At 46.2% G+C, this 16,490-nt stretch overlaps 1 protein-coding gene across 3 annotated transcripts in view; it reads right to left on the bottom strand.

Moving 5' to 3' along the window:
• scube1 (signal peptide, CUB domain, EGF-like 1) overlaps window positions 1-16,490 on the bottom strand; it is a 208,764-nt gene that overhangs the window by 172,844 nt on the left and 19,430 nt on the right. For all 3 annotated transcript variants that reach the window (XM_078416899.1, XM_078416897.1, XM_078416898.1), the window contains exon 3: window positions 9,175-9,300. In XM_078416899.1, the coding sequence (XP_078273025.1) occupies window positions 9,175-9,300 (126 nt within the window). The remainder of the gene's footprint in view (window positions 1-9,174; window positions 9,301-16,490) is intronic.

The following is a 16,490-nucleotide window of genomic DNA, read 5'->3' on the forward strand; positions in this document are numbered from 1 at the left end:
TTTAGAAATCCCAAAAAGGTAAAGGATTGAAACGGACTCAGTTACCAGTTCAAAAATGGTCTGTTTCATGTTCAATTTAGGATCTCCCGCTGGGCAGCAAGGTACACGAATACTCAGGCAGGCAATAATTCAAACAGCACAAAAAGAGAGAGAGAGAGAGAGAGAGAGAGAGAGAGAGAGAGAGAGAGAGAGAGAGAGAGAGAGAGAGAGAGAGAGAGAGAGAGAGAGAGAGAGAGAGAGAGAGAGAGAGAATGAGAGAGAGAATGAGAGAGAGAATGAGAGAGAGAATGAGAGAGAGAATGAGAGAGAGAATGAGAGAGAGAATGAGAGAGAGAATGAGAGAGAGAATGAGAGAGAGAATGAGAGAGAGAATGAGAGAATCATCAAAGACGTCCAAAATTATCAACAAACTGTATGCAGCTGTCCCGGGCAAAAAGGAAAATAAATGTTCAAACCAAAAGAAACAGGAGAGTACAATAGGCTTCTTTAATCAAGCCCCTGACAATGCAATCTTAAACCAATTAGTGCGGCAATTTGTTGACATTAAGCATCTGGAAGTTGATGCAACGACTTCCTACACCCTCGTAACAAGGCAAGAAAATCACTTGCTCGTCTGTGCCCTTGAAGTTTGACTCCAGAGCCTGCGGTTGATGTCCTGAGGGCCAGCCTTAGCCACTTACAGAGTTGCCTTTGCATTTATGAGCTGAGCCTACAATTCGAAAGCTGTGGATTTTGTTTTCATTTCTTGTCAATAAAACTACCCATCCATCTTTGAAACCTGCAAGGAATTACTCATTGTACGCGGAGTGACACTGGCCCTTGGTGGTCGATTTTACTTGGAACTGCCCTTCCATTAGAAGGTCGGATTAAAGACGCCATTTAGTGGATCAATCTATTAGGCAATCTAACTCAATGTTGTCAGTGAAAGCAGAAAGGGCCTTTTACATTAAATTGTGCCATTTAGTGGTCTAAGCTCCCTTCGAGTTCTGATAAATCTACTCGTAAACTTGTGATATTAAGTGAAAAATAGATTTTAAAAAAACAAATTCCCCCCAAATTTTTTTGAATTGATGCTCAGTATTTCTAAAAGGGTGGGAATGCAGTTGTAAAATAATTAATATCTGAATGTGACTTTGCATAAAGTATTGACAAACCTCGATGGATCCAAGTTTCACGCACAATGGTCAGTGCAAAAGGTCACAATGCTTAACAACAGCGCTACATAAGAGAGCTGAACATCCAGGCAAAATATCAGCCTAGCCTTTCCTAACGACGCTGATAAAAGCATCGTTAAGAAAGAGTCCCTAAGGCACGGTGGCTCAGTGGTAGAGTTGCTGCCTTACAATAGACAATAGACAATGGGTGCAGGAGTAGGCCATTCAGCCCTTCGAGCCAGCACTGCCATTCAATACGATCATGGCTGATCACTCTCAATCAGTACCCCGTTCCTGCCTTCTCCCCATACCCCCTCACTCCGCTATCCTTAAGAGCTCTATCCAGCTCTCTCTTGAAAGCATCCAACGAATTGGCCTCCACTGCCTTCTGAGGCAGAGAATTCCACACCTTCACCACTCTCTGACTGAAAAAGTTCTTCCTCATCTCCGTTCTAAATGGCCTACCCCTTATTCTTAAACTATGGCCCCTTGTTCTGGACTCCCCCAACATCCTGCCTCTAATGTGTCTAATCCCCTAATTATCTTATATGTTTCAATAAGATCCCCTCTCATCCTTCTAACAGCTCACAGCGCCAGAAACCCGGGTTCGATCCCGACTACGGGTGCTGTCTATACGGAGTTTGTACGTTCTACCCGTGACCTGCGTGGGTTTTCTCCGAGATCTTCGGTTTCCTCCCACACTCCAAAAACGTACAGGATTGTAGGATAATTCGCTTGGTATAAATGTAAAATTGTCCCTAGTGAGTGTAGGATACTGTGCATGTCCGGGGATCGCTGGTCGGTGCGGACTCGGTGACTGTACCTCTAACTAAACAAAATTTGCTTCTATAGTGGATATGGCTTCATCAATTTTTTTTTAGTTTAGTTTGGTTTATTGCCACATGTACCGAGGTACAGTGAAAAGCTTTTTAGATTTAGATTTAGAGATACAGCGCGGAAACAGGCCCTTCGGCCCACCGAGTCCGCGCCGCCCAGCGATCCCCGCACACAAACACTATCTTACACACAGTAGGGACAATTTTTACATTTGCCCAGCCAATTAACCTACATACCTGTACGTCTTTGGAGTGTGGGAGGAGACCGAAGATCTCGGAGAAAACCCACGCAGGTCACGGGGAGAACGTACAAACCCCGTACAGACGGCGCCCGTAGTCGGGATCGAACCTGAGTGTCCGGCGCTGCATTCGCTGTAAGGCAGCAACTCTACCGCTGCGCCACCGTGCCGATTTTTGTAACGTGCTAACCAGGCAGGGGAAGGACAATATATGATGACAATCGAGCAGCCCACAGTGTACATGATAAAGGGAATGACGTGAACAACGTTCAGTGCAGGATAAAGTCCTGTAAAGTGCGATCAGAGATAGTCTGAGGGTCTCCGACGTGGAAGATAATAGCTCAGGACCGCTCTCAGGCAAATTCCCAGGCACATTGGCACACTCACTGAGCAAGGCAGTGGAGCAATAAATGATAATATAATTAACAAGGAACTGTAGATGCCGGTTTACCACCGTAGACACAAAGCGCTGGAGCAACTGAGCAGGTCAGCCAGCACCTCTGGAGAACATGGATAGGCGATGCTAAGGGTTGGGACGGACTGATTGTGGTCGGGCAGGGGTGTGGAGAAAGCTGGAAAAGAGGAGATGCAGGAGACAGTAACAGATAGGGCGGCACGGTGGCGCAGCGGTAGAGTTGCTGCCTTACAGCGAATGCAGCGCCGGAGACTCAGGTTCGATCCTGACTACGGGCGCCGTCTGTACGGAGTTTGTACGTTCTCCCCATGACCTGCGTGGGTTTTCTCCGAGATCTTCGGTTTCCTCCCACACTCCAAAGACGTACAGGTTTGTAGGTTAATTGGCTGGGCAAATGTAAAAATTGTCCCTAGTGGGTGTAGGATAGTGTTAATGTGTGGGGATCCCTGGGCGGCGCGGACCCGGTGGGCCGAAGGGCCTGTTTCTGCACTGTATCTCTAAAATCTAAAAAGTCTAAAAAAAAATTCATGGGATTATGGGGAGAAAGCAGGAACGGGGGCAGGCAGCTATGATCATATTGAATGGCGGCGCTGGCTCGAAGGGCCGAATGGCCTACTCCTGCACCTATGTTTCTATGTTTCTTACTGTGACTAATATGTCACATGAATAGTGCATATCTTAGGGGCGGGACACCCAAGATGGAGCAGGTAAGTGGCATTGTATCCAACTCCACCAAATATCATTACCTGACCAATTTAAAATTGTCCTCTATATCTTACTTTAATTATTCCCAGACAGAGGAATCCATCACTGTGGTGGCACAACGGTAGAGTTGCTGCCTTACAGCGAATGCAGCGCCGGAGACTCAGATTCGATCCTGACTACGGGCGCCGTCTGTACGGAGTTTGTACGTTCTCCCCGTGACCTGCATGGGTTTTCTCCGAGATCTTCAGTTTCCTCCCACACTCCAAAGACGTACAGGTTTGTAGGTTAATTGGCTGGGCAAATGTAAAAATCGTTCCTAGCGGGTGTAGGATAGTGTTAATGCGCGGGGATCGCTGGGCGGCGCGGACCCGGTGGGCCGAAGGCCCTGTTTCCGCGCTGTATCTCTAAATCTAAATCTGAATCATTTGGTCAACTAAAATAAACACCAAGGGCAACAAAATCACGACAAAATCACAACAAAAGCACCGAGGCACATAAAGAGATGTTAGAACATAAGACATAGGAGCAGAATTCGACCATTCTGCCCATTGAGACTGCTCCACCATTCGATCATGGCTGATCCATTTCCCCCTCTCAACCCCGTTTACCCTGCCTTCTCCCCATAACCATTCACGCCCTTCCTAATCCAGAAACTATCAATCTCTTCTTTAAAATTACCAAATGGCTCGGCCTCCACAGCCGTCTGTGGCAATGAACTCCATAGATTCACAATCTAAAGATATTTCACCTCATCCCCTTCCTGAAGGTACATCCTTTCATTCTGCAGCTGTGGCCTCTAGTCCTAGACTCTCCCACTAGTGCAAACCCCACTCTCTCCACATCCACTCTACGTGGGCCTTTCATTATTCGGTCAGGTTTCTTTGAGACCCCCGTCCCCCCCGTCCCCCCTCCCACCCCAAGACAGTCCGAAAGCCTTGGTTTCGAGAGGAAAGGCTCCTGTTTGTATCTTTGCAACCCGTTATTATTAATACAGTCAGTCCTCTGTTCGTTTGCGGAGCGGAATCTGGAGCTTCACCCAGATGTTGTTTTCGCAAAGCTTTGACAACTTCTTAACTGGCACGTAAACAAAGGTCTCTTCAGTCGGCGGATTGAGATAAAGACACCAGCAAATCTGTACTGGGAAACGTTAGATTGTTGCCAATGCCTTTAGTCAGAGGGTGGTGAATCTGTGGAATCCTTTGTCACGGGAGGCCAAGTCAGTGGATATATTTAAGGCAGAGATGGATAGACAGATTCTTGATCAGTACGGGTGTCAGGGGTTTGTGGGGAGAAGGCAGGAGAATGGGGTCAGGAGGGAGAGGTAGACCAGCCATGATTGAATGGCGGAGTAGACTCGATGGACTGAATGGCCCTAATTCTGCTCCTGTCACTTATGACCTCGTGAACTTTTCAAATCTTTTTTTAAAAAGACACAGAATGGGAATCAGCAGATCAGGCAGCATCTCCAACCATCTTATGATGACCTCTTCACTCAGAAGTGAGAAAAAACCTAAACCTAGAAATTAGACCCACGAGCTCAGTTTTATCAATTTTTGTAGAGTTGGAGCCTATCCAGAATTACCCAGAGTAGAACACGCTGGCAATCTTCACATTCACATTTCCACAATGCTACCTCTAGGTGGTAGCTCTAGGTGGTAGCTCTAGGTGGAGCTCTAGGTGGAGCTCCAGGTGGAAGCTCTAGGTGGAAGCTCTAGGTGGAAGCTCCAGGTGGAAGCTCTAGGTGGAAGCTCTAGGTGGTAACTCTAGGTGGTAGCTCCAGGTGGTAGCACCAGGTGGTAGCTCTTGAGCAGACTTTAACCCTTGGACACTCTACGGTCACCCTACGATGGGCCGAATGGCCCTAATTCTGCTCCTGTCACTTATGACCTCGTGAACTTTTAAGATCTTTTTTTTAAAAAGACACAGAATGGGAATCAGCAGATCAGGCAGCATCTCCGACCATCTTATGATGACCTCTTCACTCAGAAGTGAGAAAAAACCTAAACCTAGAAATTAGACCCACGTGCTCAGTTTTATCCATTTTTGTAGAGTTGGAGCCGATCCAGAATTACCCAGAGTAGAACACGCTGGCAATCTTCACATTCACATTTCCATAATGCTACGTCTAGGTGGAAGCTCTAGGTGGAAGGTCTAGGTGGTAGCTCCAGGTGGAAACTCTAGGTGGAGCTCTAGGTGGTACTCTAGGTGGAAGCTCTAGGTGGAAGCTCTAGGTGGAGCTCCAGGTGGAAGCTCTAGGTGGAGCTCTAGGTGGAGCTCTAGATGGAAGCTCTAGGTGGAAGTTCTAGGTGGAAGCTCTAGGTGGAAGCTCTAGTTGGAGCTCTAGGTGGCGCTCAAGGTGGAAGCTCTAGGTGGAACTCCAGGTGATAGCTCTAGGTGGAAGTCCAGGTGATAGCTCTAGGTGGAAGCTCTAGGTGGAAGCTCTAGGTGGAGCTCCAGGTGGAAGCTCTAGGTGGAGCTCTAGGTGGAAGCTCTAGGTGGTAGCTCTAGTTGGAAGCTCTAGGTGGGAGCTCTAGGTAGAAGCTCTAGGTGGTAGCTCTAGTTGGAAGCTCTAGGTGGAGCTCTATTTCTCAAGAGTATTGGGCTCAATACAAATCTCTGTAAACTACCACCTAGTGCACTCAATAATCCTGGACCTCCAGGGAGTGTGGGGTTTAACAACTGCCACTGCCACTGCTGTTTTTTCAGTCATAAATCCATCTTCATGCGTGGAGATGCTGAGGATATAACGCTGGTGCTTTCTTTGATCAGGATCTGGTCAGGCTACATTTGGAATATTGTGAGCAGCTTTGGGCTCCATGTGTGTTTTGGAAGGATGTGCTGGCTCGGGAGAGGGTTGACAATTCCGGGGATGATTGGGTTAATGTACGAGGAGCATTTGACGGTCCTGGGCCTATACTCGCTGGAGTTTAAGAGGTTAAGGGGAGATCGCTTTGACACCGGCTGAATAATGAAAGGCCTGCAGAGAGAGGATGTGCAAAGGATTTCTCCAGCCATGGGGGACTCAAGGCCCAGAGTGCACAACCCCAGAATAAAAGCTCGTCCCCTCAAAATGCAGATGAGGAGGGATGTCCTTAGTCAGAGAGTGGTGAATCTGTGGAATTCATTGCCACAGACGGCTGTGGAGGCCAAGACAATGGGTATTTCTAAGGTGGAGATTGATAGATTCTTGATTAATAAGGGCGTGAAAGCTTACAGGGAGGATGGGGTTGAGAGAGAGTTCTATATAGAGCTCTTAAAGACAGTGGAGTCAAGGGATATGAGGAGAAGGCAGGAACGGTGTACTGATTGTGAATGATCAGCCATGATCACATTGAATGGCGGTTCTGGCTCGAAGGGCCGAATGGCCTACTCCTGCACCTATTGTCTATTGTCTATTGAGAGGGGGAAATAGATCAGCCATGATCGAATGGCAGGGTAGACTTGATGGGCTGAATGGCCTAATTCTGCTCCTATGTCTTAAGCAGTATTCGACAAGGACAAGTTGCATAAAGGTATTTTTTTTTAAAGAGTGGTGTGTCAGATATTTTGGGCCTGAAGGGAAGCTAATATCTTTCATCAACCGAACACAGAACCTTATTTTCGTATGACTTATTTAGGTATATTTTGCTGTGGGACAAAACATTAGTCTTCACCCAAAACCCATTTCCTTTCATGGGCTGGGTTGTGCAGAAAGGACATTTTCCCAAGATTTCTTATCACGTCAGTAAACATACAGACACCATGATGTAATGATGCCGCTGTGTTGTGAAAGGTTGTCGTGTGGAGATATTGAACAAGAAGCTGAACTGTGGGACTACAACGGTCCTGCGTTCAACTGTCTGTGTGGAGTTCACCAGTCTTCTCAGACAAGAAGAGCTCAGAAAGAATAATTACTTCTTTGAGTGAGGAAAAGACAAATCAACTGCAGCACCTGATTCGCTCCTGATGTGCGGATAGACACAAAATGCTGGAGCAACTCAGCGGGACAGGCAGCAGCTCTGGAGAGAAGGAATGGGCGACGTTTCGGGTCGAGACCCTTCTTCAGACTCTCTCAGTGTGGAACTCTGTGTATTGTCAAGATCAGACTGGCCGTTGAGGTCTTTCAAGTTGAGAATGGGAGCAAAACAATGTGGGAAAAAAAAGCATGCTTTTTCCCCACAATTTTTCCCGATTGTCCTCCAAACGTTTTGAGGCAGATGCTGAGCCTCACGAAACGAAGAAAGTCAGGGTGCCGGAGTAATCAGAGACCTGGGTTCGATCCTGACCACAGGTGCTTGCCTGTACGGAGTTTGTACGTTCTCCCTGTGACCACGTGGTTTTCTGCGATAGATCTTCGAAAGACCTTCGGTTTCCTCCCACACTCCCAAGACGCACAAGCTTGTAGGTTAATTGGCTTGGTATAATGTAAATTGTCCCTAGTGTGTGTAGGACAGTGTTGATGTGCGTGGATCGCTGGTCGGCGCAGACTCGATGGGCCGAAGGGCCGTTTTGGCGCTGTGTTTCTAACCTAAACTAAAAATGTATAAATCCCTGACCTGCAAGCCCTTAACTTGAGTGTCTGAGGTTAAGGAAGAAAGCTAGGAGAAGGAAATGAAGGTACATTTCTGAGGCTAGATCATCGTTAATCATGCTACTCTTCTGACAAGTACTTGGAAGGAAGTGGAAATCATATTTATATCGTTCTTTTCATGCTCTCAAATGTTCCCACAGCCATGAAGATGCTTTTGAACGCAGTCATTGCTAAGAGGCAAGTCAACTCCAACTGAAGAACACATTCATAATAAATTTGTTTTCATACAAATCTATTCTTATTTTTAGACTTTTAGAGATATAGTGCGGAAACAGGCCCTTCGGCCCACCAAGTCAGCACCGACTACCAATCACCCCGTGCACTAAACACTAGCCTGCACACTGGGGACTATTTTACCAAAGCCAATTGTACCGAAGGCAATGTGTGAACAGGGCACCATAAATAAAGACTATAAAAATATTACTGTTTGATTTTTTAGAATTTTTTTTTAGATTTAGTTTTTAGATTTTTAGATTTAGAGATACAGCGCGGAAACAGGCCCTTCGGCCCACCGAGTCTGCGTCGCCCAGCGATCCCTGCACATTAACACTATCCTACACCCACTAGGAACAATTTTTACATTTACCCAGCCAATTAACCTACAAACCTGTACGTCTTTGGAGTGTGGGAGGAAACCGAAGATCTCGGAGAAAACCCACGCAGGTCACGGGGAGAACGTACAAACTCCGTGCAGACGGCGCCCGTAGTCAGGATCGAACCTGAGTCTCCGGCGCTGCATTCGCTGTAAGGCAGCAACTCCACCGGGTTTGGTTGGAATAATGAATTGGAGTAGAATTAGGCCTTTTGGCCCATCAAGTCTACTCAATCATGGCTGATCTATCTCTCCCTCCTAACCCCATTCTCCTGCCTTCCCCCCAAAACCTTTGACACCTGTACTAATCAAGAATCTATCTATCTCTGCCTTAAAAATATCAATTGGCCTCCACAGCTTTCTGTGGCAAAGAATTCCAGAGATTCACCACATAAAAATCATATAAAGACAAACAAACCTGCACATTCATGACAGTAAAATGGACGGTTGCTGATAACATCACATGCATTGAATGCCTTCAGGTTTAAGCAATGCGCAGTTTGCTAAATATATTTGTTCCATTGGGGAATGAATGGTAGGCAAAATAAAAAAAACGGATTTCTTTTTCCGTTCACTTGGTGAACAAAATTGGACAAGAATCACAGTAAATGCTGTTAACTGCAGCATTATTGGACTTTCTTTTAAGGAAGTGATACGACTTACCCAGGCAATTGTGACCGTCATGCGCCAACATGAAGCCATCGTAGCACGTGCACCTGTAGTTGCCGGGGATGTTGATGCATTCGTGAACGCAGCCACCGTTGTAGTCATTGTCGCATTCATCGACGTCTGGAAGGCAGTGAGCAAGGATAAGCAAAGGGCCATACATTCCACACGCCACTTCATGGCTACAATAGACAATAGACAATAGGTGCAGGAGGAGGCCATTCGGCCCTTCGAGCCAGCACCGCCATTCAATGTGATCATTCTCAATCAGTACCCCGTTCCTGCCTTCTCCCCATACCCCCTGACTCCGCTATCCTTAAGAGCTCTATCTAGCTCTCTCTTGAATGTATTCAGAGAATTGGCCTCCACTGCCTTCTGAGGCAGAGAATTCCACAGATTAACAACTCTCTGACTGAAAATGTTTTTCCTCATCTCTGTTCTAAGGTGTACTGTGCCGACTGGGGCCAGCAGCATGAGAGAGTCTTGACCCGAATCGTCACCTATCCACGATCTCCCGAAGTGCTGCCTGACCGGCTGAGTTACTCCAGCACTTCTTTGTCTCTTTAGACTTTAGAGATTCGGTTTAGTTTAGTTTAGTTTAGAGATACAGCACGGAAAACAGGCCCTAGCGGCCCACCGGGTCCGCGCCGCCTGGCGATCCCCGTACATTAACACTATCCTACACCCACTAGGGACAATTTTTTAAAACATTTACCAAGCCAATTAACCTACAAAACTGCACCTCTTTGGAGTGTGGGAGGAAACCGACGATCTCAGTGAAAACCCACGCAGGTCACGGGGAGAACGTACAAACTCCGTGCAGACAGCGCCCGTAGTCGGGATCGAACCCGGGTCTCCGTTGCTGCATTTGCTGTAAGGCAGCAACTCTACCGCTATGCCACCGTGCCATCCATATATCTGTACTGTACTGTATATTGTGCGGAAACAGGCCCTTCGGCCCACCGAGTCTGTGCCGACCAGCCACTAGGGAGAATTTGCAATTTTATCAAAGTCAATTAACCTACAAGTGAGTTTGAAGAAGGGTCTCAACCTGAAACGTGACCTATTCCTTTTCTCCAGACAGAAAAATGCTGCCTGACCCACTGAGTTACTCCATCATTTTGTGCCCAACTTCCACCTACAAACCTGTACGTCTTTGGAGTGTGGGAGGAAACCGGAGCACCCGGAGAAAACCCACACGGTTACAGGGAGAACGTACGACCTCCGTACAGACATCACCCGTAGTTGGGATCGAACCTAGGTCTCTGGCGCTGTAAGGCAGCAGCTCCTCTGCTGTGCCACTGCACAGCCCTGTGTTCTTTTACCAAAAGGAACATATTTGACTGTCCCGATAAATCTGGGCTTCACGTTCCAGAGTAAGAAACAAGGAATAGCAAACATCTCATGCGGTGGCTAGAATAGTGGAGAGGGGGTGAAGGTTCAGGAAACAAATCACAAAAACGTAGTTACCGCGACTACATGAAAAAATGACTGTCGTGCTAAACACTATTAAAAGTGTAAATTGTCGCTTGTGTCGGGTAGAACTAGTGTATGGGGATCGCTGGTCGGCGTGGACCAATAGGTGTAGGAAGGAACTGCAGATGCTGGTTTAAACCGAAGATGGACACAAAATGCTGGAGTAACTCAGCGGGACGGGCAGCGTCTCTGGAGAGAAGGAATGGGTAACGTTTCGGGTCGAGATTCTGACCTATACCTTCTCTCCAGAGATGCTGCTTGTCCTGCCGAGTTACTCCAGAGGTTTTGTGCCTATCTTTGGTGGGCCAAAAGGCCTGTTTCCACGTTGTATCACTAAGCTAAACGTACTGCAAAGTCCAATAACATGGATGGCACACAGACCGGATGCATTACAGCTTGGGAGGGCAACTGCTCTGTCCAAGAACCTAAGAAATTAAGAACCTAGAAACTAAGACATCGGGGACATCATAGAATGGTGATGGTTCCAAGGTGGTCGACTATTAAAAGTTCCTGAATATCTATTTTTAAGGGAATAAAATAACAATTTGGTTAAATGTAATCTAAAAATTGAAAACTCTGCTGTTGTTACCAGTAGATAAAGGGTTAACAGGTTTGCACAACATTCCACGACTCGACATTTTTAATGGCAAGGTTAACTCAATTATTTCAAACATTTTGTGGTCTTCATTAAAGTAACATAATATCATATAAACATAACGTTTGCCTGCCAAATGTCACTTCCAGGCCAACTTTTCAGGATTATGAAGTGTTTTTCTATTGGTCATAACTCATCTCAACTTTTACTGCCTCCGCTAACCTCTAAGTAGTTCACATAAATCAGGAAGTATAGGAGTGAATGCTTCACTTGATGCACATTCTACATTTCCCTGAAATCTGCAGGTTCCTGCACATCAAGGTGCATTTTTTCCCCCCGATTATGCAATCCCTCAAAATTCCAGAATCGCACATGAGGTAAAGTGAACAGACATTGACAATTTGGATACTCAGTCTTAGGAAACCGCTGTTGGTGTCGGCTTATCATTGTCACGTGTGCCAAGATACCAATATTCGCTTGGGCGGCTTACATCCCAGCGGTATGAATATTGACTTCTCGAACTTCAAGTAGCCCACGCTTTCCCTCTCTCTCCATCCATCCCCCATCCCAATTTGACCGTCCTGATTAAATTTTTACATTGAATGCCTCGTTGTCACCTTCCCCGAGCCGGCAATGATCTATTCTACATTTCCCTTTTACCTTCGTCCCCTTTGATCTCCTGTTTTCACACCTTACCCTTCCATATCTCTCGTTTCTGGATTGGACAGGTTGAATGGTATTGGACATTATAATATATTTATTCACAAAATGCTGGAGTAACTCAGCAGGTCAGGCAGCATCTCGGGAGAGAAGGAATGGGTGACGTTTCGGGTCGAGACCCTTCTTCAGACTGAAGAAGGGTCTCGACCTGAAACGTCACCCATTCCTTCTCTCCCGAGATGCTGCCTGACCTGCTGAGTTACTCCAGCATTTTGTGAATAAATACCTTCGATTTGTACCAGCATCTGCAGTTATCTACTTATAATATGTTTCATTTGGAGGTACAATGTGGAAATAGACCCTTCGGCCCAGCGAACCCACGCTGACCAGCGATCTCCACACACTAGTTCTGTCCCACACACTGGGGGCAATTAACACACAAAGCTGCATGCCACAGAATGTGGGGGGGGAAGGGAGAAAACCCACGCAGGTCACGGGAGGAACGTACAAACTCCGTACAGACAACACCCATTCTCAGGATCAAAGCTGGGTCTCTGGCACAGTAAGGCAGCAACTCTACCGCTGCGCCACCAAGCCACTTCTAGAATTCCTGTGTGTTGGAACCGCCACCCAAAGCCAAGACACAACTAGACAGGATACTTTAGAGGGTACATCAGGAAGGTTCTGCTTGAGTAGTCAGGGACATACCAATTCTCTTTAAACTTATAAGAAAGTAGAAGTGCTGGCATGCCTTTTTTTAATTATTATATCCATGTGCTCGGCCCATGACCTGTCACCCGAGATGTTAATGCCCAGGAATTTGAAGTCCTCCACCGACTCACCAATGAAAATTAGCAAAAGTCACAAAATGCTGGAGTAACTCAGCAGGACAGGCAGCATCTCTGGAGTAACTCAGCAGGACAGGCAGCATCTCTGGAGATAGGCGAACCGAAACGTCAGCCATTCCTTCTCTCCAGAGTTGCTGCCTGTCCTGCTGAGTTACTGCAGCATTTTGTGTCTGTCTTCATTTTAAAACAGCATCTACAGTTCTTTCCAAGCATTCAAGAGAGAGCTAGATAGAGCTCTTAAGTTTAGCGGAGTCAGGGGGTATGGGGAGAAGGCAGGAACGGGGTACTGATTGAGAATGATCAGCCATGATCACATTGAATGGCGGTGCTGGCTCGAAGGCCTGAATGGCCTCCTCCTGCACCTATTGTCTATTGGCTATATAATGGAAATTGGCACGTGGTCTCCCGACCTCTCCTCGTGCGGGTCAGGCAGCATCTCTGGAGAAAAGGAATAGGTGACGTTTCGGGTCGAGACCCTTCTTCAGAGTGAGTGGCAGGGGAAAGGGAAACAAGAGACATGAAAAGGTACATAGAAAAAAACCTAATCAAAGGTGTGCAAAAGGTACAGACGTTCCTGGCGCATCAGTTGACGTATAGAAAAAGAAAAAGTATTTTCCATTAGCGAATTATGAGGTTTATTAGCCAATCTCCGGATGGTGGGGATCCCTGATGATAGTTGCCGCCTTCTTTTCAATACCTTTGCGGACAAATAGGACTGGCTTGGAACCGGCATCATCAACGGCATGGGCATGCTGGGCCGAAGGAACCTGTTTCCATGCTCTATGACATCTGCTCCCTTGTTGGCAGGATGCCTTACCTGGAGAAACCACCTGCTACCAAATCCATCAAAACCTAACATTAATAATGGGCCGAAGGGCCTGTTTCCATGCTGATCGACTCTATAACTTTAAGACTCAAGTCCCAAGCAACAACAAAGAAAGTCCTATCTCATTGGAGACCGTCGGACTATCTTTGATCGGACTTCACCTTGCACTAAACCTAATCCCCTGATCATGTATCCCCTGATCACCTTGGACGCCCGATTGCAATCATGTGTGCTCTCTCCGCTGACTGGTTAACGTGCAACAAAAGCTTTTCACTGTACCTCAGCACACGTGACAGTAAGCTAAGCTAAACTCATACAAGGGAAAGAGGAATTGAAGTAGATTATTCAGCCTTTTGAGCAGAACACAAACTGAAGAAAATGCAAAGTTAAAAAGCAAGAATTTAAAGATAACTTTCACTTATAGTGAACCGTATTTTTCTTTAGGATACTCCAAAAGATGTTTCGTACTTAAATACAAGAAGGAGAGAAACTAAAAATTAAACAACAGTGCATGTAAAAGCAGCTTTACCAGGTATTCTTTTATAATTTTAGACAATAGACAATAGGTGCAGGAGGAGGCCATTTGGACCTTCGAGCCAGCACCGCCATTCAATGTGATCATGGCTGATCATTCTCAATCAGTACCCTGTTCCTGCCTTCTCCCCGTACCCCCTGACTCCGCTATCCTTAAGAGCTCTATCTAGCTCTCTCGAATGCATTCAGAGAATTGGCCTCCACTGCCTTCTGAGGCAGAGAGTTCCACAGATTTACAACTCTCTGACTGAAAAAGTTTTTCCTCATCTCTGTTCTAAATGGCCTACCCCTTATTCTTAAACTGTGGCCCCTGGTTCTGGACTCCCCCAACATTGGGAACACGCTTCCTGCCTCGAACGTGTCCAACCCCTTAATAATCTTATATGTTTCGATAAGATCCACGCTCATCCTTCTAAATTCCAGTGTATACAAGCCCAGTCGCTCCAGTCTTTCAACATACGACAGTCCCGCCATTCCGGGAATTAACCTAGTAAATCTATGCTGCACGCCCACAATAGCAAGAATATCCTTCCTCAAATTCTTATATAAACATATAAAATTATAAAAGGACTGGACAAGCTAGATGCAGTAAAAATGTTCCCAATATTGGGGAAGTCCAGAACCAGGGGCCACAGTCTAAGAATAAAGGGGAGGCCATTTAAAACTGAGATGAGAAAAAAACTTTTTTACCCAGAGAGTTGTGAATTTGTGGAATTCTCTGCCACAGAAGGCAGTGGATGCCAATTCACTGGATGAATTTATAAGAGAGAGTTAGATAGAGCTCTAGGAGCTAGTGGAATCAAGGGATATGGGGAGAAGGCAGGCACGGGTTACTGATTGTAGATGATCAGCCATGATCGCAATGAATGGCGGTGCTGGCTCGAAGGGCCAAATGGCCTCCTCCTGCACCTATTTTCTATGTTTGTTTGTATTCTAGTATACAGGGAAACAAATGTCATAAGGTCATAAGGAATAGGAGTAGAATTAGGCCATTCGGCCCATCACATCTACTCCGCCATTCAATCATGGCTGATCTATCTCTCCCTCCTAACCCCATTCTCCTGCCTTCTCCCCATAACCTCTGACACCCGCACTAATCAAGAATCTATCTATCTCTGCCTTAAAAATATCCACAGGCTTGGCCTCCACAGCCTTCTGTGGCAAAGAATTCCACAGATTTACCACCCTCTGACTAAAGAAAATTCGCCTCATCTCCTTCCTAAAACAACGTCATTTAATTCTGAGGCTATGACCTCTAGTCCTAGACTCTCCCACTAGTGGAAACATCCTCTCCACATCCACTCTATCCAAGCCTTGTACTACTCTGTAAGTTTCAATTAGGTTCCCCCTCATTCTTCTAAACTCCAGCGAGTACAGGCCCAGTGCCGACAAACACTCATCATAGGTTAACTACTCATTCCTGGAATTATGTTTTCTTTAGAATTACTCCACAGCCTACAGTTTCTACTTTGCACCCCAATTTTCAATTCAGCATGGTTCTGAATTTTCAGCTTGTTTCCAGTTTGTTCGAAGGAGGGTCTCGACCCGAAACATCACCCATTCCTTCTCTCCAGAGATGCTGCCTGTCCCGCTGAGTTACTCCAGCTTCTTGTGTCTATCTCCAGTTTGTTTCTGGTTTGTCTGCCAGCCAAACTGGTCCGTGGCTAAAAGCAAACATCAAGGCAGAAGACAGATCACAAGAGAGAACATCTGTTAAGAGGCGGCACGGTGGTGCAGCGGTAGAGTTGCTGCCTTACAGCACCAGAGACCCGGGTTCGATCCTGACTACGGGTGCTGTCTGTATGGAGTTTGTCCGTTCTCCCCGTGACCTGCGTGGGTTTTCTCCGGGAACTCCGGTCTCCTCCCACACTCCAAAGACATACAGGTTTGTAGGTTAATTGGCTACAGTAAAATTGTAAATTGTCTCCAGTGTGTGTAGGATAGTGTTAGTGTGTGAGGATCGCTGGTCACTGCAGGCTCGGTGGGTCGAAGGGCCCGTTTCCATGCTGTACCTTCTAAACTAAACTTAGCTAAAGAGATAGTGAACATACAATAACAAAAATGGATAGGGTGATGTATGAAGTTTTCATTAGATGGTTTTCACAACTTGATGTATTCCAAATCATTTCACTGCCAATAAGTTACTCTTTTAAAAAGGCACAAAGCACTGGAGTAATTCAGCGAGTCAGGCAGCATTGCTGAAGAACATGGATAAGTTTAGATTAGTTTATTATCGTCATGTGTATCGAGGTAGAGTGGAAAGCTATCTGTTGCGTCTGCAAAAAGACTTGACAGGAGTACAATCAAGCCATCCACAGTGGGCAGATACAGGATAAAGGGAATAGCATTTAGTACAAGATAAAGTACAGTAAAG

This window comes from Rhinoraja longicauda, chromosome 20 (genome assembly GCF_053455715.1).
Source record: "Rhinoraja longicauda isolate Sanriku21f chromosome 20, sRhiLon1.1, whole genome shotgun sequence".
NCBI classification, from domain to species: Eukaryota; Metazoa; Chordata; class Chondrichthyes; order Rajiformes; family Arhynchobatidae; genus Rhinoraja; species Rhinoraja longicauda.